Below are 25919 nucleotides of genomic sequence, written 5' to 3'. Positions count from 1 at the left end.
CGGTCCTTAGGCCCGGTCCGCACGCCCGGTCCGCACGCCCGGTCCGCACGTCCAGTCCTCAGGCCCGGTCCGCACGCCCGGTCCGCACGCCCGGTCCGCACGCCCGGTCCGCACGCCCGGTCCGCACGCCCGGTCCGCACGCCCAGTCCGCACGCCCGGTCCGCACGCCCGGTCCGCACGCCCGGTCCGCACGCCCGGTCCTCAGGCCCGGTCCTCACGCCCGGTCCGCACGCCCGGTCCGCACGCCCAGTCCTCAGGCCCGGTCCTTAGGCCTGGTCCGCACGCCCGGTCCGCACGCCCGGTCCGCACGCCCGGTCCGCACGCCCGGTCCTTAGGCCCGGTCCGCACTCCCAGTCCGCACGCCCGGTCCGCACGCCCAGTCCGCACGCCCAGTCCGCACGCCCAGTCCTCAGGCCCGGTCCTTAGGCCCGGTCCGCACGCCCGGTCCGCACGCCCGGTCCGCACGTCCAGTCCTCAGGCCCGGTCCGCACGCCCGGTCCGCACGCCCAGTCCGCACGCCCGATCCGCACACCCGGTCCTTAGGCCCGGTCAGCACGCCCAGTCCGCACGCCCGATCCGCACACCCGATCCTTAGGCCCAGTCCGCACGCCCAGTCCGCACGCCCAGTCCGCACGCCCGATCCGCACACCCGGTCCTTAGGCCCGGTCAGCACGCCCAGTCCGCACGCCCGATCCGCACACCCGGTCCTTAGGCCCGGTCCGCACGCCCAGTCCGCACGCCCAGTCCGCACGCCCGGTCCGCACGCCCAGTCCGCACGTCCAGTCCTCAGGCCCGGTCCGCACGCCCGGTCCGCACGCCCGATCCGCACACCCGATCCTTAGGCCCAGTCCGCACGCCCAGTCCGCACGCCCAGTCCGCACGCCCGATCCGCACACCCGGTCCTTAGGCCCGGTCAGCACGCCCAGTCCGCACGCCCGATCCGCACACCCGGTCCTTAGGCCCGGTCCGCACGCCCAGTCCGCACGCCCAGTCCGCACGCCCGGTCCGCACGCCCAGTCCGCACGCCCAGTCCGCACGCCCGGTCCGCACGCCCAGTCCGCACGTCCAGTCCTCAGGCCCGGTCCGCACGCCCGGTCCGCACACCCGGTCCTCAGGCCCGGTCCACACACCCGGAGCTCTGACATCATTCGATCAATGATCAATACGTGTGACCAGAGTATAATAAGTTGTGCTTTTTGACTAACTGGAAGCAGAGAACTCTGGGAAATGTCGTGCAAGGCAGCAGGTGATGATGATGCTCCCTGATCTGATTGGTTAGATTGTCATCAGTTTAGGTTCAGTTGACATTTCTAAAAATAAGCTAACAGTGGTTAACCTCGTTAACTCTCGTCAATATTAACCCCAGTTAACATCGGGTTGGTTTAAAGCAAGGGAATGGGACTTTAAAAAGCTCATCACACACACACACACACACACACACACACACATTCAGCAGGAAGACGAATTGTCCAATCGGAGCTGCTGTTACTGATTGCCAGCAGCATGTCAGAGATCCGTGACTTTATTCTCCACCAGGGCAGCAACCTGCTGCAGCCGATAGGCCAGCTGCATCTTCTGACAGTAGTTGTCCTCCTCCAGGGACATGATAATCTGAAAGGAAGGTGGGGACAGGTGAGTCTGGACGTGTCCACTTGTCACGTCACCGACGATTGTGTGTGTTTTACCTGGTCATAATATTTGTTGATGTACTTGTAGAGTTCGTGGAGAGCAACAAGGTTGTTCATGTCTGAGGCAAAACTCTGCAAACAGACAGAAAGGGACAGAAAGGGACAGCTGGACATGTGACCCACAGGACAGGTGTAGTCATGTGATCAGACAGGTGTGCTCACTGACCCCAGACAGCTCGGTGAGGGTGGAGTTCATCTCCTGATAACAGCCAGAGGCAGCGCTGTGGATGTCGCTGTAATACCTGTACACACACACACACACACACATCTCTACCTGGACCATACTCAGTGTTTCCATGGCAACAAGAGGAAAGCGTCTCACCTCTCCACCAGCTGCTTGTAGCGGGGGATCTCTCTGGCGTACAGCAGCTTGTTGACAGGAGAGTCCTGATTGGACAAAAAGTCACAATGAGACGGCGTGACATCAGCACGCGCAAGGACAGACAGACGGGTCGTACCCGGCCCACTTTGTGCTCCGAGGTGGTGCAGGAGTCGATGAACGTCTGAGCGATGACAGACAGGACAGCGTCGATGCTGTCAGTGACCTGGACGTCCAGAACGAACTGGGGATTCTTCAGGATGTTGACCCAAAACCGCAGCGGGAGACTGGAGACACATACGGGTCAGAGACAGACGGGTCAGAGACGGACGGGTCAGAGACGGACGGGTCAGAGACAGACGGGTCAGAGACGGACGGGTCAGAGACAGACGGGTCAGAGACGGACGGGTAAGCAAGACAGACGGGTCAGAGACGGACGGGTCAGAGACAGACGGGTCAGGGACGGACGGGTCAGAGACAGACGGTCAGAGACGGACGGGTCAGAGACGGACGGGTCAGAGACGGACGGGTCAGAGACAGACGGGTAAGCAAGACAGACGGGTCAGAGACAGACGGGTCAGAGACGGACGGGTCAGAGACAGACTGGTAAGCAAGACAGACGGGTCAGAGACAGACGGGTCAGAGACAGACGGGTAAGCAAGACAGACGGGTCAGAGACGGACGGGTCAGAGACAGACGGGTCAGGGACGGACGGGTCAGAGACGGACGGGTCAGGGACGGACGGGTCAGAGACGGACGGCTCAGGGACGGACGGGTCAGGGACGGACGGCTCAGGGACGGACGGGTCAGAGACGGACGGCTCAGGGAGGGACGGGTCAGAGACGGACGGCTCAGGGACGGACGGGTCAGGGACGGACGGCTCAGAGACGGACGGGTCAGGGACGGACGGGTCAGGGACGGACGGCTCAGGGAGGGACGGGTCAGAGACGGACGGCTCAGGGACGGACGGGTCAGGGACGGACGGCTCAGAGACGGACGGGTCAGAGACGGACGGGTCAGAGACAGACGGGTCAGGGAGACAGACGGGTCAGAGAGACAGACGGGTCAGAGACAGACGGGTCAGGGAGACAGACGGGTCAGAGAGACAGACGGGTCAGAGACAGACGGGTCAGAGAGACAGACGGGTCAGGGAGACAGACGGGTCAGAGAGACAGACGGGTCAGAGACGGACGGGTCAGAGAGACAGACGGGTCAGAGAGACAGACGGGTCAGAGACGGACGGGTCAGAGACAGACGGGTCAGAGACGGACGGGTCAGAGACAGACGGGTCAAAGACACAGACGGGTCAGAGAGACAGACGGGTCAGAGACGGACGGGTCAGAGACGGACGGGTCAGAGAGACAGACGGGTCAGAGACGGACGGGTCAGAGACACAGACGGGTCAGAGACACAGACGGGTCAGAGACAGACGGGTCAGAGAGACAGACGGGTCAGAGACGGACGGATCAAAGACGGACGGATCAGAGACGGACGGGTCAGAGAGACAGACGGGTCAGAGACGGACGGGTCAGAGAGACAGACGGGTCAGAGAGACAGACGGGTCAGAGACGGACGGGTCAGACACAGACGGGTCAGAGAGACAGACGGGTCAGAGACGGACGGGTCAAAGACACAGACGGGTCAGAGAGACAGACGGGTCAGAGACAGACGGGTCAGAGACAGACGGGTCAAAGACACAGACGGGTCAGAGAGACAGACGGGTCAGAGACGGACGGGTCAGAGACGGACGGGTCAGAGAGACAGACGGATCAGAGAGACAGACGGGTCAGAGACGGACGGATCAAAGACGGACGGATCAGAGACACAGACGGGTCAGAGACAGACGGGTCAGAGACAGACGGGTCAGAGACGGACGGATCAGAGACGGACGGGTCAGAGAGACAGACGGATCAGAGAGACAGACGGGTCAGAGAGACAGACGGGTCAGAGACGGACGGGTCAGAGAGACAGACGGGTCAGAGAGACAGACGGGTCAGAGAGACAGACGGGTCAGAGACGGACGGGTCAGAGACAGACGGGTCAGAGACAGACGGGTCAGAGACACAGACGGGTCAGAGACAGACGGGTCAGAGAGACAGACGGGTCAGAGACGGACGGGTCAGAGACAGACGGGTCAAAGACACGGACGGGTCAGAGAGACAGACGGGTCAGAGACGGACGGATCAGAGACGGACGGATCAGAGACGGACGGGTCAGAGACGGACGGATCAGAGACGGACGGGTCAGAGAGACAGACGGGTCAGAGACGGACGGGTCAGAGAGACAGACGGGTCAGAGACAGACGGGTCAGAGAGACAGACGGGTCAGAGACGGACGGGTCAGAGAGACAGACGGGTCAGAGACAGACGGGTCAGAGACGGACGGGTCAGAGACGGACGGGTCAGAGAGACAGACGGGTCAGAGACGGACGGGTCAGAGAGACAGACGGGTCAGAGAGACAGACGGGTCAGAGACGGACGGGTCAGACACAGACGGGTCAGAGAGACAGACGGGTCAGAGACGGACGGGTCAAAGACACAGACGGGTCAGAGAGACAGACGGGTCAGAGACAGACGGGTCAGAGACAGACGGGTCAAAGACACAGACGGGTCAGAGACAGACGGGTCAGAGACAGACGGGTCAGAGAGACAGACGGGTCAGAGACGGACGGGTCAGAGACGGACGGGTCAGAGAGACAGACGGATCAGAGAGACAGACGGGTCAGAGACGGACGGGTCAGAGACGGACGGATCAAAGACGGACGGATCAGAGACACAGACGGGTCAGAGACAGACGGGTCAGAGACGGACGGATCAAAGACGGACGGATCAGAGACACAGACGGGTCAGAGAGACAGACGGATCAGAGAGACAGACGGGTCAGAGAGACAGACGGGTCAGAGACGGACGGGTCAGAGAGACAGACGGGTCAGAGAGACGGGTCAGAGAGACAGACGGGTCAGAGACGGACGGGTCAGAGACAGACGGGTCAGAGACGGACGGGTCAGAGACAGACGGGTCAGAGACAGACGGGTCAGAGACACAGACGGGTCAGAGACAGACGGGTCAGAGAGACAGACGGGTCAGAGACGGACGGGTCAGAGACAGACGGGTCAAAGACACGGACGGGTCAGAGAGACAGACGGGTCAGAGACGGACGGATCAGAGACGGACGGATCAGAGACGGACGGGTCAGAGACGGACGGATCAGAGACGGACGGGTCAGAGAGACAGACGGGTCAGAGACGGACGGGTCAGAGAGACAGACGGGTCAGAGACAGACGGGTCAGAGAGACAGACGGGTCAGAGACGGACGGGTCAGAGAGACAGACGGGTCAGAGACAGACGGGTCAGAGACGGACGGGTCAGAGACGGACGGGTCAGAGAGACAGACGGATCAGAGACGGACGGGTCAGAGACGGACGGGTCAGAGAGACAGACGGGTCAGAGACGGACGGGTCAGAGAGACAGACGGGTCAGAGACAGACGGGTCAGAGACGGACGGGTCAGAGAGACAGACGGATCAGAGACGGACGGGTCAGAGACAGACGGGTCAGAGACGGACGGGTCAGAGAGACAGACGGGTCAAAGACGGACGGGTCAAAGACGGACGGGTCAGAGACGGACGGGTCAGACACACAGACGGGTCAGAGACGGACGGGTCAAAGACGGACGGGTCAAAGACGGACGGGTCAAAGACGGACGGGTCAGAGACGGACGGGTCAGAGACAGACGGGTCAGAGACGGACGGGTCAAAGACGGACGGGTCAGAGAGACAGACGGGTGAGAGACAAATGGGTCAGAGAGACAGACGGGTCAGAGACGGACGGGTCAGAGACGGACGGGTCAAAGACGGACGGGTCAAAGACGGACGGGTCAAAGACGGATGGGTCAAAGACAGACGGGTCAGAGACGGACGGGTCAGAGACAGACGGGTCAGAGACGGACGGGTCAGAGACAGACGGGTCAGAGAGACAGACGGGTCAGAGACAGACGGGTCAGAGACGGACGGGTCAGAGACGGACGGGTCAGAGACGGACGGGTCAAAGACACAGACGGGTCAGAGAGACAGACGGGTCAGAGATGGACGGGTCAGAGACGGACGGGTCAAAGACACAGACGGGTCAGAGACAGACGGGTCAGAGAGACAGACGGGTCAGAGACAGACGGGTCAGAGAGACAGACGGGTCAGAGACAGACGGGTCAGAGAGACAGACGGGTCAGAGACGGACGGGTCAGAGAGACAGACGGGTCAGAGACAGACGGGTCAGAGACGGACGGGTCAGAGACGGACGGGTCAGAGAGACAGACGGGTCAGAGACGGACGGGTCAGAGAGACAGACGGGTCAGAGAGACAGACGGGTCAGAGACGGACGGGTCAGACACAGACGGGTCAGAGAGACAGACGGGTCAGAGACGGACGGGTCAAAGACACAGACGGGTCAGAGAGACAGACGGGTCAGAGACAGACGGGTCAGAGACAGACGGGTCAAAGACACAGACGGGTCAGAGAGACAGACGGGTCAGAGACGGACGGGTCAGAGACGGACGGGTCAGAGAGACAGACGGATCAGAGAGACAGACGGGTCAGAGACGGACGGGTCAGAGACGGACGGATCAAAGACGGACGGATCAGAGACACAGACGGGTCAGAGACAGACGGGTCAGAGACGGACGGATCAAAGACGGACGGATCAGAGACACAGACGGGTCAGAGAGACAGACGGATCAGAGAGACAGACGGGTCAGAGAGACAGACGGGTCAGAGACGGACGGGTCAGAGAGACAGACGGGTCAGAGACAGACGGGTCAGAGACACAGACGGGTCAGAGAGACGGGTCAGAGAGACAGACGGGTCAGAGACAGACGGGTCAGAGACACAGACGGGTCAGAGACAGACGGGTCAGAGAGACAGACGGGTCAGAGACGGACGGGTCAGAGACAGACGGGTCAAAGACACGGACGGGTCAGAGAGACAGACGGGTCAGAGACGGACGGATCAGAGACGGACGGATCAGAGACGGACGGGTCAGAGACGGACGGATCAGAGACGGACGGGTCAGAGAGACAGACGGGTCAGAGACGGACGGGTCAGAGAGACAGACGGGTCAGAGACAGACGGGTCAGAGAGACAGACGGGTCAGAGACGGACGGGTCAGAGAGACAGACGGGTCAGAGACAGACGGGTCAGAGACGGACGGGTCAGAGACGGACGGGTCAGAGAGACAGACGGATCAGAGACGGACGGGTCAGAGACAGACGGGTCAGAGACGGACGGGTCAGAGAGACAGACGGGTCAGAGACAGACGGGTCAGAGACGGACGGGTCAGAGAGACAGACGGATCAGAGACGGACGGGTCAGAGACAGACGGGTCAGAGACGGACGGGTCAGAGAGACAGACGGGTCAAAGACGGACGGGTCAAAGACGGACGGGTCAAAGACGGACGGGTCAGAGACGGACGGGTCAGACACACAGACGGGTCAGAGACGGACGGGTCAAAGACGGACGGGTCAAAGACGGACGGGTCAAAGACGGACGGGTCAGAGACGGACGGGTCAGAGACAGACGGGTCAGAGACGGACGGGTCAGAGAGACAGACGGGTGAGAGACAAATGGGTCAGAGAGACAGACGGGTCAGAGACGGACGGGTCAGAGACGGACGGGTCAGAGAGACAGACGGGTGAGAGACAAATGGGTCAGAGAGACAGACGGGTGAGAGACGGACGGGTCAGAGACGGACGGGTCAAAGACGGACGGGTCAAAGACGGACGGGTCAAAGACGGACGGGTCAAAGACAGACGGGTCAGAGACGGACGGGTCAGAGACAGACGGGTCAGAGACGGACGGGTCAGAGACAGACGGGTCAGAGAGACAGACGGGTCAGAGACAGACGGGTCAGAGACAGACGGGTCAGAGACGGACGGGTCAGAGAGACAGACGGGTGAGAGACAAATGGGTCAGAGAGACAGACGGGTCAGAGACGGACGGGTCAGAGACGGACGGGTCAAAGACGGACGGGTCAAAGACGGACGGGTCAAAGACGGACGGGTCAAAGACAGACGGGTCAGAGACGGACGGGTCAGAGACAGACGGGTCAGAGACGGACGGGTCAGAGACAGACGGGTCAGAGAGACAGACGGGTCAGAGACAGACGGGTCAGAGACAGACGGGTCAGAGACGGACGGGTCAGAGACGGACGGGTCAGAGACAGACGGGTCAGAGACGGACGGGTCAGAGACAGACGGGTCGGAGACAGACGGGTCAGAGAGACAGACGGGTCAGAGACAGACGGGTCAGAGAGACGGACGGGTCAGAGACGGACGGGTCAGAGACGGACGGGTCAGAGACAGACGGGTCAGAGAGACGGACGGGTCAGAGACGGACGGGTCAGAGACGGACGGGTCAGAGACAGACGGGTCGGAGACAGACGGGTCAGAGAGACAGACGGGTCAGAGACGGACGGGTCAGAGACGGACGGGTCAGAGACAGACGGGTCAGAGACGGACGGGTCAGAGACAGACGGGTCAGAGACAGACGGGTCGGAGAGACAGACGGGTCAGAGACAGACGAGTCAAAGAGACAGACGGGTGAGAGACAGACGAGTCAAAGAGACAGACGGGTGAGAGACAAATGGGTCAGAGAGACAGACGGGTCAATGAGACAGACGGGTGAGAAACAAATGGGTCAGAGAGACAGACGGGTCAGAGACAGACGGGTCGGAGAGACAGACGGGTCAGAGACAGACGAGTCAAAGAGACAGACGGGTGAGAGACAAATGGGTCAGAGACGGACGGGTCAGAGACACAGATGGGTCAGAGAGACAGACGGGTCAGAGACAGACGGGTCAGAGACACAGACGGGTCAGAGACGGACGGGTCAGAGACACAGATGGGTCAGAGAGACAGACGGGTCAGAGACAGACGGGTCAGAGACACAGACGGGTCAGAGACACAGACGGGTCAGAGACGGACGGGTCAAAGACAAAGACGGGTCAAAGACACAGACGGGTGAGAGACAAATGGGTCAGAGAGACAGACGGGTCAGAGAGACAGACGGGTCAGAGACGGACGGATCAGAGAGACAGACGGGTGAGAGACAAATGGGTCAGAGAGACAGACGGGTCAGAGAGACAGATGGGTCAGAGAGACAGACGGGTCAGAGACGGACGAGTCAGAGACAGACGGGTCAGCGAGACAGACGGGTCAGAGAGACAGACGGGTCAGAGACGGACGGGTCAGAGACAGATGGGTCAGAGAGACAGACGGGTCAGAGACGGACGGGTCAGAGAGACAGACGGGTCAGAGACGGACGGGTCAGAGACAGATGGGTCAGAGAGACAGACGGGTCAGAGACGGACGGGTCAGAGAGACAGACGGGTCAGAGACAGACGGGTCAGAGAGACGGACGGGTCAGAGAGACAGACGGGTCAGCGAGACAGACGGGTCAGCGAGACAGACGGGTCAGAGAGACAGACGGGTCAGCGAGACAGACGGGTCAGAGAGACAGACGGGTCAGAGAGACAGACGGGTCAGAGACGGACGGGTCAGAGACAGACGGGTCAGCGAGACAGACGGGTCAGAGACAGACGGGTCAGAGACGGACGGGTCAGAGACAGACGGGTCAGAGACGGACGGGTCAAAGAAACAGACGGGTCAGAGACGGACGGGTCAGAGACAGACGGGTCAGAGACAGACGGGTCAGAGACGGACGGGTCAGAGACACAGACGGGTCAGAGACACAGACGGGTCAGAGACAGACGGGTCAAAGACACAGACGGGTCAGAGACGGACGGGTCAAAGACAAAGACGGGTCAAAGACACAGACGGGTCAGAGACAGACGGGTCAGAGAGACAGATGGGTCAGAGACGGACGGGTCAGACAGACAGACGGGTCAGAGAGACAGACGGGTCAGAGAGACAGATGGGTCAGTGAGACAGACGGGTCAGAGACGGACGGGTCAAAGAGACAGACGGGTGAGCGAGACAGACGGGTCAGTGAGACAGACGGGTCAAAGAGACAGACGGGTGAGCGAGACAGACGGGTCAAAGACAAAGACGGGTCAAAGACACAGACGGGTCAGAGACAGACGGGTCAGAGAGACAGATGGGTCAGAGACGGACGGGTCAGACAGACAGACGGGTCAGAGAGACGGACGGGTCAGAGACGGACGGGTCAGAGACGGACGGGTCAGAGACAGACGGGTCGGAGACAGACGGGTCAGAGAGACAGACGGGTCAGAGACGGACGGGTCAGAGACGGACGGGTCAGAGACAGACGGGTCAGAGACGGACGGGTCAGAGACAGACGGGTCAGAGACAGACGGGTCGGAGAGACAGACGGGTCAGAGACAGACGAGTCAAAGAGACAGACGGGTGAGAGACAGACGAGTCAAAGAGACAGACGGGTGAGAGACAAATGGGTCAGAGAGACAGACGGGTCAATGAGACAGACGGGTGAGAAACAAATGGGTCAGAGAGACAGACGGGTCAGAGACAGACGGGTCGGAGAGACAGACGGGTCAGAGACAGACGAGTCAAAGAGACAGACGGGTGAGAGACAAATGGGTCAGAGACGGACGGGTCAGAGACACAGATGGGTCAGAGAGACAGACGGGTCAGAGACAGACGGGTCAGAGACACAGACGGGTCAGAGACGGACGGGTCAGAGACACAGATGGGTCAGAGAGACAGACGGGTCAGAGACAGACGGGTCAGAGACACAGACGGGTCAGAGACACAGACGGGTCAGAGACGGACGGGTCAAAGACAAAGACGGGTCAAAGACACAGACGGGTGAGAGACAAATGGGTCAGAGAGACAGACGGGTCAGAGAGACAGACGGGTCAGAGACGGACGGATCAGAGAGACAGACGGGTGAGAGACAAATGGGTCAGAGAGACAGACGGGTCAGAGAGACAGATGGGTCAGAGAGACAGACGGGTCAGAGACGGACGAGTCAGAGACAGACGGGTCAGCGAGACAGACGGGTCAGAGAGACAGACGGGTCAGAGACGGACGGGTCAGAGACAGATGGGTCAGAGAGACAGACGGGTCAGAGACGGACGGGTCAGAGAGACAGACGGGTCAGAGACGGACGGGTCAGAGACAGATGGGTCAGAGAGACAGACGGGTCAGAGACGGACGGGTCAGAGAGACAGACGGGTCAGAGACAGACGGGTCAGAGAGACGGACGGGTCAGAGAGACAGACGGGTCAGCGAGACAGACGGGTCAGCGAGACAGACGGGTCAGAGAGACAGACGGGTCAGCGAGACAGACGGGTCAGAGAGACAGACGGGTCAGAGAGACAGACGGGTCAGAGACGGACGGGTCAGAGACAGACGGGTCAGCGAGACAGACGGGTCAGAGACAGACGGGTCAGAGACGGACGGGTCAGAGACAGACGGGTCAGAGACGGACGGGTCAAAGAAACAGACGGGTCAGAGACGGACGGGTCAGAGACAGACGGGTCAGAGACAGACGGGTCAGAGACGGACGGGTCAGAGACACAGACGGGTCAGAGACACAGACGGGTCAGAGACAGACGGGTCAAAGACACAGACGGGTCAGAGACGGACGGGTCAAAGACAAAGACGGGTCAAAGACACAGACGGGTCAGAGACAGACGGGTCAGAGAGACAGATGGGTCAGAGACGGACGGGTCAGACAGACAGACGGGTCAGAGAGACAGACGGGTCAGAGAGACAGATGGGTCAGTGAGACAGACGGGTCAGAGACGGACGGGTCAAAGAGACAGACGGGTGAGCGAGACAGACGGGTCAGTGAGACAGACGGGTCAAAGAGACAGACGGGTGAGCGAGACAGACGGGTCAGTGAGACAGACGGGTCAAAGAGACAGACGGGTGAGCGAGACAGACGGGTCAGTGAGACAGACGGGTCAGAGAGACAGACGGGTCAGAGAGACAGATGGGTCAGAGAGACAGACGGGTCAGAGAGACAGATGGGTCAGAGAGACAGATGGGTCAGTGAGACAGACGGGTCAAAGAGACAGACGGGTCAGAGAGACAGACGGGTGAGCGAGACAGACGGGTCAGAGACGGACGGGTCAGAGAGACAGACGGGTCAGAGAGACAGATGGGTCAGAGAGACAGACGGGTCAGAGAGACAGATGGGTCAGTGAGACAGACGGGTCAAAGAGACAGACGGGTGAGCGAGACAGACGGGTCAGAGACGGACGGGTCAGAGAGACAGACGGGTCAGAGAGACAGACGGGTCAGTGAGACAGACGGGTCAAAGAGACAGACGGGTGAGCGAGACAGACGGGTCAGAGACGGACGGGTCCGAGAGACGGGTCAGTGAGACAGACGGGTCAGAGACAGACGGGTCAGAGAGACAGATGGGTCAGAGAGACAGACGGGTCGGAGAGACGGGTCGGAGAGACGGGTCGGAGAGACGGGTCGTAGAGACAGACGGGTCGGAGAGACGGGTCGGAGAGACGGGTCGGAGAGACGGGTCATAGAGACAGACGGGTCGGAGAGACGGGTCGGAGAGACGGGTCGGAGAGACGGGTCGGAGAGACAGACGGGTCGGAGAGATGGGTCGGAGAGACGGGTCATAGAGACAGACGGGTCGGAGAGACGGGTCGGAGAGACGGGTCGGAGAGACAGACGGGTCGGAGAGACGGGTCGGAGAGACGGGTCATAGAGACAGACGGGTCGGAGAGACGGGTCGGAGAGACGGGTCGGAGAGACAGACGGGTCGGAGAGACGGGTCGGAGAGACGGGTTGGAGAGACGGGTCGGAGAGACAGACGGGTCGGAGAGATGGGTCGGAGAGACAGACGGGTCGGAGAGACGGGTCGGAGAGACAGACGGGTCAGTGAGACAGACGGGTCAGAGACAGACGGGTCAGAGAGACAGACGGGTCGGAGAGACGGGTCGGAGAGACAGACGTGTCGGAGACAGGTCCAACCTGTTGGTCTTCCAGATGTGGACGGTCTCCGGATCATCGATTCCATGTTTTTCGGCCATGTCATCCAGGAAGTCAAAGAAGAAGCGGACGGCGATCGGCGGCGGACGCTTCGTGTTCAGGATGGACACGATTACATCGTCCACAAACTTCTGTAGCGTCCCCTGCAGAGACACACAGGTCAGGTGGGACAGGGTCCATGTCGTGCTGTTTGTCACCATGAGAAGACGACTTGTCTCCACGTGGACGCAGCTTTTCTGGTTGTCAGAAAGCTGGACGAATGTTTCAAACTCATTCCAACGCGTAGAAGAGGCTAGTTAACAATACAGACGCTGCACGTATCTGCGGAGGTAAGGAAGGATCGGCTGGACAGACAATGAGCTCTGTCTTGGACAGATGGAGCTGAAGGTGGCGAGCCTTCATCCATGCAGAGATATCAGCAAGACAAGCTGATATTCTCAGAGAAACGTTGTGTCGTCTGGTCGAAAGGAGAGGAAAAGATGAGTGTCATCTGCATAGCAGTGGTAGGAGAAGCCATGAGAGCTTCTAACTGCACCGAGTGAGGAGGTGTATGGTGGAAAGAGAAGAGGGCCGAGCACCGATCCCTGAGGCTCCCCTGTTTTCATGTGATCTGGACACTTCTCCTCACCAGGATACTCTGAAGGATCTTCCTGTGGGGTAGGACGTGGACCAGGAGAGGACAGATCCAGAGATGCCGAGCTCAGAGAGTGGAGAGGAGAACCTGATGGTTGGCAGAAGCAGCAGACAGGTCCAGCAGGACTGAGGACTGACCAGTGGATCTGGTCCAGCAGGACCAGGACTGATTAGATCTGGTCCAGCAGGACCAGGACTGAGCAGATCTGGTCCAGCAGGACCAGGACTGAGCAGATCTGGTCCAGCAGGACCAGGACAAAGTGTTACCTTCATGGACAGCAGTCTGGTGAGGTAAATCTCCGGTATGGCCTTGGCCCTCTCCCTCTCCCTCATGCTGCTCTTTCGGTGTTTTGGGATTTCCGGATCTTCGCTGCTCTTCACCAGGTGCCAGAGACGCAGACCCTCCTCTTCCTCACCCTCCAGCATCAGTGTTTCTACCACAACAGCACAAACTGTCAGTAACCCTGACAACCAACAACTCCTTAGCTTGTGTGATGTGGTTTTTCATGGGTTTTTAGAACCCTTTAGATGTTTTATGTCTCCCAGTTCCATGTCTTCTGTATTGTCTTTGCTGTACCAGTGTCGTAGTTTGTGGCGCTACGTGTTCTTGTGGTTCCCCATGTCTGGTGCCATCAGGGTTCTATGTGTTCTGTGTCATTGTAGTTTTACATGTTCTTACTCTCTCCTGTCTGGAACACCTGGCGGACTCCTGAACTCTCGGATCGAGGAATCAGAGCAACTGTCGCTCCATCGGGAACCTGAGACAGAAGACAACCAGGGTCAGGTACAGCAGATGAATGGAGGCAGAGCTTACCTGGTCGGATGTCACCTTGTAGTGCTGCAGAGTGTTAAGGCGTTTCCAGCGACCCTGAACCACCGCTGTGACATCATCATCTGAAAGAGTCAGGTGGCCTGCCTGACCTGAACGCCACTCTGTTCACAAAGACAGGTGATTACACAGCCATCAGACGAGTGATTACACAGTCATCAGACGAGTGATTACACAGCCATCAGACAAGAGATTACACAGCCTTCAGACGAGAGATTACACAGTCATCAGACGAGTGATTACACAGCCATCAGACAGGTGATTACACAGCCATCAGACAGGTGATTACACAGCCATCAGACGAGAGATTACACAGTCATCAGACGAGTGATTACACAGCCATCAGACAGGTGATTACACAGCCATCAGACAGGTGATTACACAGCCATCAGACTGGTGATTACACAGCCTTCAGACGAGAGATTACACAGTCATCAGACGAGTGATTACACAGCCATCAGACGAGTGATTACACAGCCATCAGACGAGTGATTACACAGCCATCAGACTGGTGATTACACAGCCTTCAGACGAGAGATTACACAGTCATCAGACGAGTGATTACACAGCCATCAGACGGGTGATTACACAGCCATCAGACGGGTGATTACATAGCCATCAGACTGGTGATTACACAGCCATCAGACGGGTGATTACACAGCCATCAGACGGGTGATTACACAGCCATCAGACAGGTGATTACACAGCCATCAGACGGGGGATTACACAGCCATCAGACGGGTGATTACACAGCCATCAGACGAGTGCTTACACAGCCATCAGACGGGTGATTACACAGCCATCAGACAGGTGATTACACAGCCATCAGACGGGTGATTACACAGCCATCAGACAGGTGATTACACAGCCTTCAGACGAGAGATTACACAGTCATCAGACGAGTGATTACACAGCCATCAGACTGGTGATTACACAGTCATCAGACGAGTGATTACACAGCCATCAGACGGGTGATTACACAGCCATCAGACTGGTGATTACACAGCCATCAGACGGGTGATTACACAGCCATCAGACTGGTGATTACACAGCCATCAGACGGGTGATTACACAGCCATCAGACGAGAGATTACACAGTCATCAGACGAGTGATTACACAGCCATCAGACTGGTGATTACACAGTCATCAGACGAGTGATTACACAGCCATCAGACGGGTGATTACACAGCCATCAGACTGGTGATTACACAGCCATCAGACTGGTGATTACACAGCCATCAGACTGGTGATTACACAGCCATCAGACGGGTGATTACACAGCCATCAGACAGGTGATTACACAGCCATCAGACGGGGGATTACACAGCCATCAGACAGGTGATTACACAGCCATCAGACGGGGGATTACACAGCCATCAGACGGGTGATTACACAGCCATCAGACGAGTGATTACACAGCCATCAGACGAGTGCTTACACAGCCAACAGACGAGTGATTACACAGCCATCAGACTGGTGATTACACAGCCATCAGACGAGTGATTACACAGCCATCAGACGGGTGATTACACAGCCATCAGACTGGTGATTACACAGCCATCAGACAGGTGATTACACAGCCATCAGACGGGGGATTACACAGCCATCAGACGGGTGATTACACAGCCATCAGACGAGTGATTACACAGCCATCAGACGAGTGCTTACACAGCCAACAGACGAGTGATTACACAGCCATCAGACGGGTAATTACACAGCCATCAGACGAGAGATTACACAGCCATCAGACGGGTGATTACACAGCCATCAGACGAGTGATTACACAGCCATCAGACGAGTGCTTACACAGCCAACAGACGAGTGATTACACAGCCATCAGACGGGTAATTACACAGCCATCAGACGAGAGATTACACAGTCATCAGACGAGAGATTACACAGTCATCAGATGGGTGATTACACAGCCATCAGACAGGTGATTACACAGCCATCAGACAGGTGAAACAGTGAAGTGAGACAGGTGAGTTGGGTGGGACAGATAATGCAGATCACTTGTTTTACCCAAGTCAAGACTATCAGCCGCTGGTCTCTGAGAGAACGGAGCACCTCTGTAGACTTGATCCAAGATCTTATCCTTCACCTGTGGACAACAGATCTGAAAAGGTGAAGGACAGGAAGACAGGTGAGACAAGACAGACATGTGAGAGGAAGACATGTACCTACCTGTGTGATGGTGTCAGTGTCCAGAACTTTAACAGGACATGGCTGAACCTCGAGTCCGTTATTCACCAGCACAGTCAGAGTCTGACAGACAGAAACCGTTACAGAGACACGTGCCTGTAGAGCAGTGTTTTTCAACCTTTTTTGAGCCAAGGCACACTTTTTTCACTGAAAATTCACAAGGCACACCACAAGCCAAAATGTTATTTTCTCTTTTTTGTAAAAGCCCATATTATTACTATAAAGTTAATCTTGTCAAAGTTGCCTTGAATAGAAATAAAATAAACACAAGAAAAAGACATTTTAATATCTTTCACTTGGGTCCCGGATGAACACAGAGCTGCTTTTTAGACCAATCAGGTGAAATTGGATAATTACCCGAGGCACACCTGATGATCTAGTGTGCCTTGGCACAGTGGTTGAAAAAACACTGCTGTAGAGAGACAGGTAGGACAACGCCTCCTGCTGAACCATAGAAAAATGTGTTGCTGTGGTTACCACGGTAACATAGTCAATGTCCTCTCTCAGCAAGTGACTGTCGTTCAGTGTCCGTTTAGCCTTTCCGGTCACAGCGTCCACCGGTCCTTTGTCCACCTGATATTTGATAGCTCTGTAGAGCATGTAGAGAGGTTCCCCTGCCACATCCTGAGGACAGACAGGTGGAGGTAAGACAGTAGGACAGAAGACAGACAGGTGGAGGGAAGACAGGACAGACAGAAGACAGACAGGTGGAGGGAAGACAGGACAGACAGAAGACAGACAGGTGCAGGTAAGACAGTAGGACAGAAGACAGACAGGTGGAGGGAAGACAGTAGGACAGAAGACAGACAGGTGGAGGTAAGACAGGACAGACAAAAGACAGACAGGTGGAGGGAAGACAGGACAGACAGAAGACAGACAGGTGCAGGTAAGACAGTAGGACAGAAGACAGACAGGTGCAGGTAAGACAGTAGGACAGAAGACAGACAGGTGGAGGTAAGACAGTAGGACAGAAGACAGACAGGTGGAGGTAAGACAGTAGGACAGAAGACAGACAGGTGGAGGGAAGACAGGACAGACAGAAGACAGACAGGTGGAGGGAAGACAGGACAGACAGAAGACAGACAGGTGGAGGGAAGACAGGACAGACAGAAGACAGACAGGTGCAGGTAAGACAGTAGGACAGAAGACAGACAGGTGCAGGTAAGACAGTAGGACAGAAGACAGACAGGTGGAGGTAAGACAGTAGGACAGAAGACAGACAGGTGGAGGGAAGACAGGACAGACAGAAGACAGACAGGTGCAGGTAAGACAGTAGGACAGAAGACAGACAGGTGGAGGGAAGACAGGACAGACAGAAGACAGACAGGTGGAGGGAAGACAGGACAGACAGAAGACAGACAGGTGGAGGGAAGACAGGACAGACAGAAGACAGACAGGTGCAGGTAAGACAGTAGGACAGAAGACAGACAGGTGGAGGGAAGACAGGACAGACAGAAGACAGACAGGTGGAGGGAAGACAGGACAGACAGAAGACAGACAGGTGCAGGTAAGACAGTAGGACAGAAGACAGACAGGTGGAGGGAAGACAGGACAGACAGAAGACAGACAGGTGGAGGGAAGACAGGACAGACAGAAGACAGACAGGTGGAGGTAAGACAGTAAAGACAGAAGACAGACAGGTGGAGGTAAGACAGTAGGACAGAAGACAGACAGGTGGAGGTAAGACAGTAGGACAGAAGACAGACAGGTGGAGGTAAGACAGGACAGACAGAAGACAGACAGGTGGAGGGAAGACAGTAGGACAGAAGACAGACAGGTGGAGGTAAGACAGGACAGACAGAAGACAGACAGATGCAGGTAAGAGAGTAGGACAGAAGACAGACAGGTGGAGGGAAGACAGGACAGACAGAAGACAGACAGGTGGAGGTAAGACAGTAGGACAGAAGACAGACAGGTGGAGGTAAGACAGGACAGACAGAAGACAGACAGGTGCAGGTAAGACAGTAGGACAGAAGACAGACAGGTGGAGGGAAGACAGGACAGACAGAAGACAGACAGGTGCAGGTAAGACAGTAGGACAGAAGACAGACAGGTGGAGGGAAGACAGGACAGACAGAAGACAGACAGGTGGAGGGAAGACAGGACAGACAGAAGACAGACAGGTGCAGGTAAGACAGTAGGAAAGAAGACAGACAGGTGGAGGTAAGACAGGACAGACAAAAGACAGACAGGTGGAGGGAAGACAGGACAGACAGAAGACAGACAGGTGCAGGTAAGACAGTAGGACAGAAGACAGACAGGTGCAGGTAAGACAGTAGGACAGAAGACAGACAGGTGGAGGTAAGACAGTAGGACAGAAGACAGACAGGTGGAGGTAAGACAGTAGGACAGAAGACAGACAGGTGGAGGGAAGACAGGACAGACAGAAGACAGACAGGTGGAGGGAAGACAGGACAGACAGAAGACAGACAGGTGCAGGTAAGACAGTAGGACAGAAGACAGACAGGTGGAGGGAAGACAGGACAGACAGAAGACAGACAGGTGGAGGGAAGACAGGACAGACAGAAGACAGACAGGTGCAGGTAAGACAGTAGGACAGAAGACAGACAGGTGGAGGGAAGACAGTAGGACAGAAGACAGACAGGTGGAGGTAAGACAGGACAGACAGAAGACAGACAGGTGCAGGTAAGACAGTAGGACAGAAGACAGACAGGTGGAGGGAAGACAGGACAGACAGAAGACAGACAGGTGCAGGTAAGACAGTAGGACAGAAGACAGACAGGTGGAGGGAAGACAGGACAGACAGAAGACAGACAGGTGCAGGTAAGACAGTAGGACAGAAGACAGACAGGTGGAGGGAAGACAGGACAGACAGAAGACAGACAGGTGGAGGGAAGACAGGACAGACAGAAGACAGACAGGTGCAGGTAAGACAGTAGGACAGAAGACAGACAGGTGCAGGTAAGACAGTAGGACAGAAGACAGACAGGTGGAGGGAAGACAGTAGGACAGAAGACAGACAGGTGGAGGGAAGACAGGACAGACAGAAGACAGACAGGTGCAGGTAAGACAGTAGGACAGAAGACAGACAGGTGGAGGGAAGACAGGACAGACAGAAGACAGACAGGTGGAGGGAAGACAGGACAGACAGAAGACAGACAGGTGCAGGTAAGACAGTAGGACAGAAGACAGACAGGTGGAGGGAAGACAGTAGGACAGAAGACAGACAGGTGGAGGGAAGACAGGACAGACAGAAGACAGACAGGTGGAGGTAAGACAGTAGGACAGAAGACAGACAGGTGGAGGTAAGACAGGACAGACAGAAGACAGACAGGTGCAGGTAAGACAGTAGGACAGAAGACAGACAGGTGGAGGGAAGACAGGACAGACAGAAGACAGACAGGTGCAGGTAAGACAGTAGGACAGAAGACAGACAGGTGGAGGGAAGACAGGACAGACAGAAGACAGACAGGTGCAGGTAAGACAGTAGGACAGAAGACAGACAGGTGGAGGGAAGACAGGACAGACAGAAGACAGACAGGTGGAGGGAAGACAGGACAGACAGAAGACAGACAGGTGCAGGTAAGACAGTAGGACAGAAGACAGACAGGTGCAGGTAAGACAGTAGGACAGAAGACAGACAGGTGGAGGTAAGACAGTAGGACAGAAGACAGACAGGTGGAGGGAAGACAGGACAGACAGAAGACAGACAGGTGCAGGTAAGACAGTAGGACAGAAGACAGACAGGTGGAGGGAAGACAGGACAGACAGAAGACAGACAGGTGGAGGGAAGACAGGACAGACAGAAGACAGACAGGTGGAGGGAAGACAGGACAGACAGAAGACAGACAGGTGCAGGTAAGACAGTAGGACAGAAGACAGACAGGTGGAGGGAAGACAGGACAGACAGAAGACAGACAGGTGGAGGGAAGACAGGACAGACAGAAGACAGACAGGTGGAGGGAAGACAGGACAGACAGAAGACAGACAGGTGCAGGTAAGACAGTAGGACAGAAGACAGACAGGTGGAGGGAAGACAGGACAGACAGAAGACAGACAGGTGGAGGGAAGACAGGACAGACAGAAGACAGACAGGTGCAGGTAAGACAGTAGGACAGAAGACAGACAGGTGGAGGGAAGACAGGACAGACAGAAGACAGACAGGTGGAGGGAAGACAGGACAGACAGAAGACAGACAGGTGGAGGTAAGACAGTAAAGACAGAAGACAGACAGGTGGAGGTAAGACAGTAGGACAGAAGACAGACAGGTGGAGGTAAGACAGTAGGACAGAAGACAGACAGGTGGAGGTAAGACAGGACAGACAGAAGACAGACAGGTGGAGGGAAGACAGTAGGACAGAAGACAGACAGGTGGAGGGAAGACAGGACAGACAGAAGACAGACAGGTGGAGGTAAGACAGTAGGACAGAAGACAGACAGGTGGAGGTAAGACAGGACAGACAGAAGACAGACAGGTGCAGGTAAGACAGTAGGACAGAAGACAGACAGGTGGAGGTAAGACAGGACAGACAGAAGACAGACAGGTGGAGGTAAGACAGGACAGACAGAAGACAGACAGGTGGAGGTAAGACAGGACAGACAGAAGACAGACAGGTGGAGGTAAGACAGGACAGACAGAAGACAGACAGGTGGAGGTAAGACAGGACAGACAGAAGACAGACAGGTGGAGGTAAGACAGGACAGACAGAAGACAGACAGGTGCAGGTAAGACAGTAGGACAGAAGACAGACAGGTGGAGGTAAGACAGGACAGACAGAAGACAGACAGGTGGAGGTAAGACAGTAGGACAGAAGACAGACAGGTGGAGGGAAGACAGGACAGACAGAAGACAGACAGGTGCAGGTAAGACAGTAGGACAGAAGACAGACAGGTGGAGGTAAGACAGTAGGACAGAAGACAGACAGGTGGAGGTAAGACAGGACAGACAGAAGACAGACAGGTGGAGGTAAGACAGGACAGACAGAAGACAGACAGGTGGAGGTAAGACAGGAAGAAGAACACATTCAGGTTACCACAGTTACCTTGAGAAATGAATAAAGACAGATGGACATCCAGTTGGTCAGCATCTTCTCAACAACAGTCTCCGTCCTGAAAGATGTTAGGAGGACACGCAGTCAGTCCACCGCTTGGATGAAAGTTGTGGTCCAACATGTGGTTTTGGTTCTGCAGGATCCCACGGGAACCTCAGAAGAAGGAGCGTTTATTTTACATACCTGCGCAGCATTAGTTTCGGGTTTTTGGCGACATACTGCTTGACCAGGTCCTGCAGCAGAGTCTTCATGACGTCAGTGAAGTACTCCAGCTTGTCGTGCAGAGCCAAGGTGAGGAGGCTGGCCACGTAGCCCCGGTCCCGCTGAGAGAAGCCCTGCTGGGCCTCCAGGGTGTGGATGAACTGAGACACAGAGACAGAGTGAGCAGCAAGTTCTACCTGTCCACCACATGTCTATCACCTGTCCAACACACCCTGGTCAGGAAGAGTCTGTTGTTGAGAAGGTTGTTGAGCTGCTGGAGACCCTGCTCCACTGTGGGTCTCCTGGACTCTGGGAGGTCCAGTTTGCAGTTTAGTGGTGCCGCCTGCTGGCCTGGGAAGAAGACTCTCTCTGCATAGGTCCTGTAGTCCAGCAGAGGAAGTCCAGGTCCTCCAACGTCGCTGCTCAGGTCCATCATCTCCGTCATCAGGTCTACAGGAAGAAAAAGAAAAGGATGTTGTCATGGAAACAGGACCAATCAACCTTTAGGCATTCCAATGAGATTAATTACCAAGGATATGTTTACCAGTGAACTCCTTTCGGCATTGATCTCCCACGTTGATCTCCAGAGTTTCCAGCTGCAGGAGAACCTTCTTGTAGTCCCTGAGAGCCTGTTTACTCTTCCTCCTACAGAGGACAAACACCCATAGACCAGGTCAACCATCTGGAACCAGGAACAAGAGCAGGAACGAGGACAACCACATGGAACCAGGAGCAAAACCAGGAACGAGGACAACCACCTGGAACCAGGAGCAAAACCAGGGACTAGGACAACCTACTGAAACCAGGAGCAAAACCAGGGACTAGGACAACCTACTGGAACCAGGAGCAAAACCAGGGACTAGGACAACCTACTGGAACCAGGAGCAAAACCAGGGACTAGGACAACCTACTGGAACCAGGAGCAAAGCCAGGGACTAGGACAACCTACTGGAACCAGGAGCAAAACCAGGGACTAGGACAACCTACTGGAACCAGGAGCAAAACCAGGGACTAGGACAACCTACTGAAACCAGGAGCAAAACCAGGGACTAGGACAACCTACTGGAACCAGGAGCAAAACCAGGGACTAGGACAACCTACTGGAACCAGGAGCAAAACCAGGAACAAGGACAACCACCTGGAACCAGGAGCAAAACCAGGGACTAGGACAACCTACTGGAACCAGGAGCAAAACCAGGGACTAGGACAACCTACTGGAACCAGGAGCAAAACCAGGGACTAGGACAACCTACTGGAACCAGGAGCAAAACCAGGGACTAGGACAACCACATGGAACCAGGAGCAAAGCCAGGGACTAGGAAAACCACCTGAAACTAGGATCAAACCAGGAACTAGGACAACCACCTGGAATTAGGAGCAAAACCAGGAAATAGAACAACCACCTGGAACCAGGACAAAACCAGGAACTAGGACAACCACCTGGAACCAGGAACAAGTCAAGGAACGAGGATAACCACCTGGAACCAGGAGCAAAACTAGGAACGATGACAACTACCTGGAACCAGGAGCAAAACCAGTAACGAGGACAACCACCTGGAACCAGGAGCAAAACCAGGGACTAGGACAACCACCTGGAACTAGGAGCAAAACCAGGAACTAGAACAACCACCTGGAACCAAGAGCAAAATCAGGAACTAGAACAACCACCAGGAACCAGGAGCAAAACCAGGAACGAGGACAACCACCTGGAACCAGGAGCAAAACCAAGAACGTGGACAAAAGCCTGGAACTAGGCACAAAACCAGGATAGAGGAAAACCACCAGGAACAAAGAGAAAAACCAGGAACTAGAACAATCACCAGGAACCAGGAGCAAAACCAGGAACTAGAACAACCACCTGGAACCAAGAGCAAAATCAGGAACTAGAACAACCACCAGGAACCAGGAGCAAAACCAGGAACGAGGACAACCACCTGGAACCAGGAGCAAAACCAGGGACTAGGACAACCTACTGGAACTAGGAGCAAAACCAGGAACGATGACAACTACCTGGAACCAGAAACAAGACCAGGAACGTGGACAACCACCTGGAACTAGGAACAAGTCAAGGAACTAGGAAAACCACCCGCAACCAGGAACAAGAACAACCACCTGGAACCAGGACCAAAACCAGGAACTAGAACAACTACCAGGAACCAGGAGCAAAACCGGGAACTAGAACAACCACCTGGAACCAAGAGCAAAATCAGGAACTAGAACAACCACCAGGAACCAGGAGCAAAACCGGGAACTAGAACAACCACCTGGAACCAAGAGCAAAATCAGGAACTAGAACAACCACCAGGAACCAGGAACAAAACCAGGAACGAGGACAACCACCTGGAACCAGGAGCAAAACCAAGAACGTGGACAAAAGCCTGGAACTAGGCACAAAACCAGGATAGAGGAAAACCACCAGGAACAAAGAGAAAAACCAGGAACTAGAACAATCACCAGGAACCAGGAGCAAAACCAGGAACGAGGACAACCACCTGGAACCAGGAGCAAAACCAGGGACTAGGACAATCTACTGGAACCAGGAGCAAAACCAGGGACTAGGACAACCTACTGGAACCAGGAGCAAAACCAGGGACTAGGACAACCACCTGGAACCAGGAGCAAAACCAGGGAGTAGGACAACCTACTGGAACCAGGAGCAAAACCAGGAACGAGGACAACCACCTGGAACCAGGAGCAAAACCAGGGACTAGGACAACCTACTGGAACCAGGAGCAAAACCAGGGACTAGGACAACCACCAGGAACCAGGAACAAGACCAGGAACTAGGACAACCACCTGGAACCAGGAGCAAAACTAGGAACGATGACAACTACCTGGAACCAGGAGCAAAACCAGGAACGAGGACAACCACCTGGAACCAGGAGCAAAACCAGGGACTAGGACAACCACCTGGAACTAGGCACAAAACCAGGAACGAGGACAACCACCTGGAACCAAGAGCAAAATCAGGAACTAGAACAACCACCAGGAACCAGGAGAAAAACCAGGAACTAGAACAATTGCCTGGAACTAGGACCAAAACCAGGAACTAGGACAACCACCTGGAACCAGAGACAAGACCACAAACTAGAACAACCACCTGGAACTGGGAGCAAAGCCAGGAACTAGAACAACCACCAGGAGCCAGGAGCAAGACCAGGAACTATAATAACCACCTGGAACTAGGAGCAAAACCAGGATAGAGGACAACCACCTGGAACCAGAAACAAGACCAGGAACTAGAACAACCACATGGAACCAGGAGCAAAGCCAGGAACTAGGACAACCACCTGAAACTAGGATCAAACCAGGAACTAGGACAACCACCTGGAATTAGGAGCAAAACCAGGAAATAGAACAACCACCTGGAACCAGGACAAAACCAGGAACTAGGACAACCACCTGGAACCAGGAACAAGTCAAGGAACTAGAAAAACCACCCGCAACCAGGAACAAGAACAACCACCTGGAACCAGGACCAAAACCAGGAACTAGAACAACTACCAGGAACCAGGAGCAAAACCGGGAACTAGGACAAGCACCTGGAACTAGGATCAAACCAGGAACTAGGACAACCTCCTGGTACTAGGAGCAAAACCAGGAACTAGGACAACCTCCTGGAACCAGGAACAAGACATGGAACTAGAACAGCCACCTGAAACCAGGAACAACCACCTGGAACCAGGAACAGGACCAGGAACTAGAAAAACCACTCGCAACCAGGAACAAGACCAGGAACAAGAACAACCACTCAGAATCAGGAACAAGACCAGGAACTAGAATAACCACTTGGAACCAGGAACAAGACCAGGAACCAGGACCAGGAACGAGGACAACCACCTGGAACCAGGAACAAGACCAGGAACGAGGATAACCACCTGGAACCAGGAGCAAAACTAGGAACGATGACAACTACCTGGAACCAGGAGCAAAACCAGTAACGAGGACAACCACCTGGAACCAGGAGCAAAACCAGGGACTAGGACAACCTACTGGAACCAGGAGCAAAGCCAGGAACTAGGACAACCACCTGAAACTAGGATCAAACCAGGAACTAGGACAATCACCAGGAACCAGAAGCAAAACC

The 25919-nt window shown here is 55.8% G+C and overlaps 1 protein-coding gene across 1 annotated transcript in view; it reads right to left on the bottom strand.

The window, feature by feature from the left end:
- Nucleotides 1–833: 833 nt before the first annotated feature.
- LOC306754600 (plexin-B3-like) overlaps nucleotides 834–25919 on the bottom strand; it is a gene marked incomplete at its 5' end in the record, with an annotated part of 70452 nt that continues 45366 nt past the window's right edge. Inside the window, 16 exons of the mRNA XM_079238617.1 lie at nucleotides 834–1611; nucleotides 1686–1760; nucleotides 1855–1930; nucleotides 2011–2075; nucleotides 2147–2294; nucleotides 12937–13097; nucleotides 13855–14021; nucleotides 14267–14345; nucleotides 14417–14520; nucleotides 16440–16518; nucleotides 16602–16682; nucleotides 17097–17243; nucleotides 21623–21689; nucleotides 21815–21993; nucleotides 22065–22282; nucleotides 22377–22477. Of these exons, the coding sequence (XP_079094743.1) occupies nucleotides 1507–1611; nucleotides 1686–1760; nucleotides 1855–1930; nucleotides 2011–2075; nucleotides 2147–2294; nucleotides 12937–13097; nucleotides 13855–14021; nucleotides 14267–14345; nucleotides 14417–14520; nucleotides 16440–16518; nucleotides 16602–16682; nucleotides 17097–17243; nucleotides 21623–21689; nucleotides 21815–21993; nucleotides 22065–22282; nucleotides 22377–22477 (1852 nt within the window). The 3' untranslated portion in view covers nucleotides 834–1506. The remainder of the gene's footprint in view (nucleotides 1612–1685; nucleotides 1761–1854; nucleotides 1931–2010; nucleotides 2076–2146; nucleotides 2295–12936; nucleotides 13098–13854; nucleotides 14022–14266; nucleotides 14346–14416; nucleotides 14521–16439; nucleotides 16519–16601; nucleotides 16683–17096; nucleotides 17244–21622; nucleotides 21690–21814; nucleotides 21994–22064; nucleotides 22283–22376; nucleotides 22478–25919) is intronic.

This window comes from Telmatherina bonti (assembly GCF_933228915.1).
Source record: "Telmatherina bonti genome assembly, chromosome: 4".
Taxonomy (NCBI): Eukaryota; Metazoa; Chordata; class Actinopteri; order Atheriniformes; family Telmatherinidae; genus Telmatherina; species Telmatherina bonti.
Note: the sequence above shows the minus strand (reverse complement) of the source record. Positions and strands in the feature narration are given on the sequence as shown.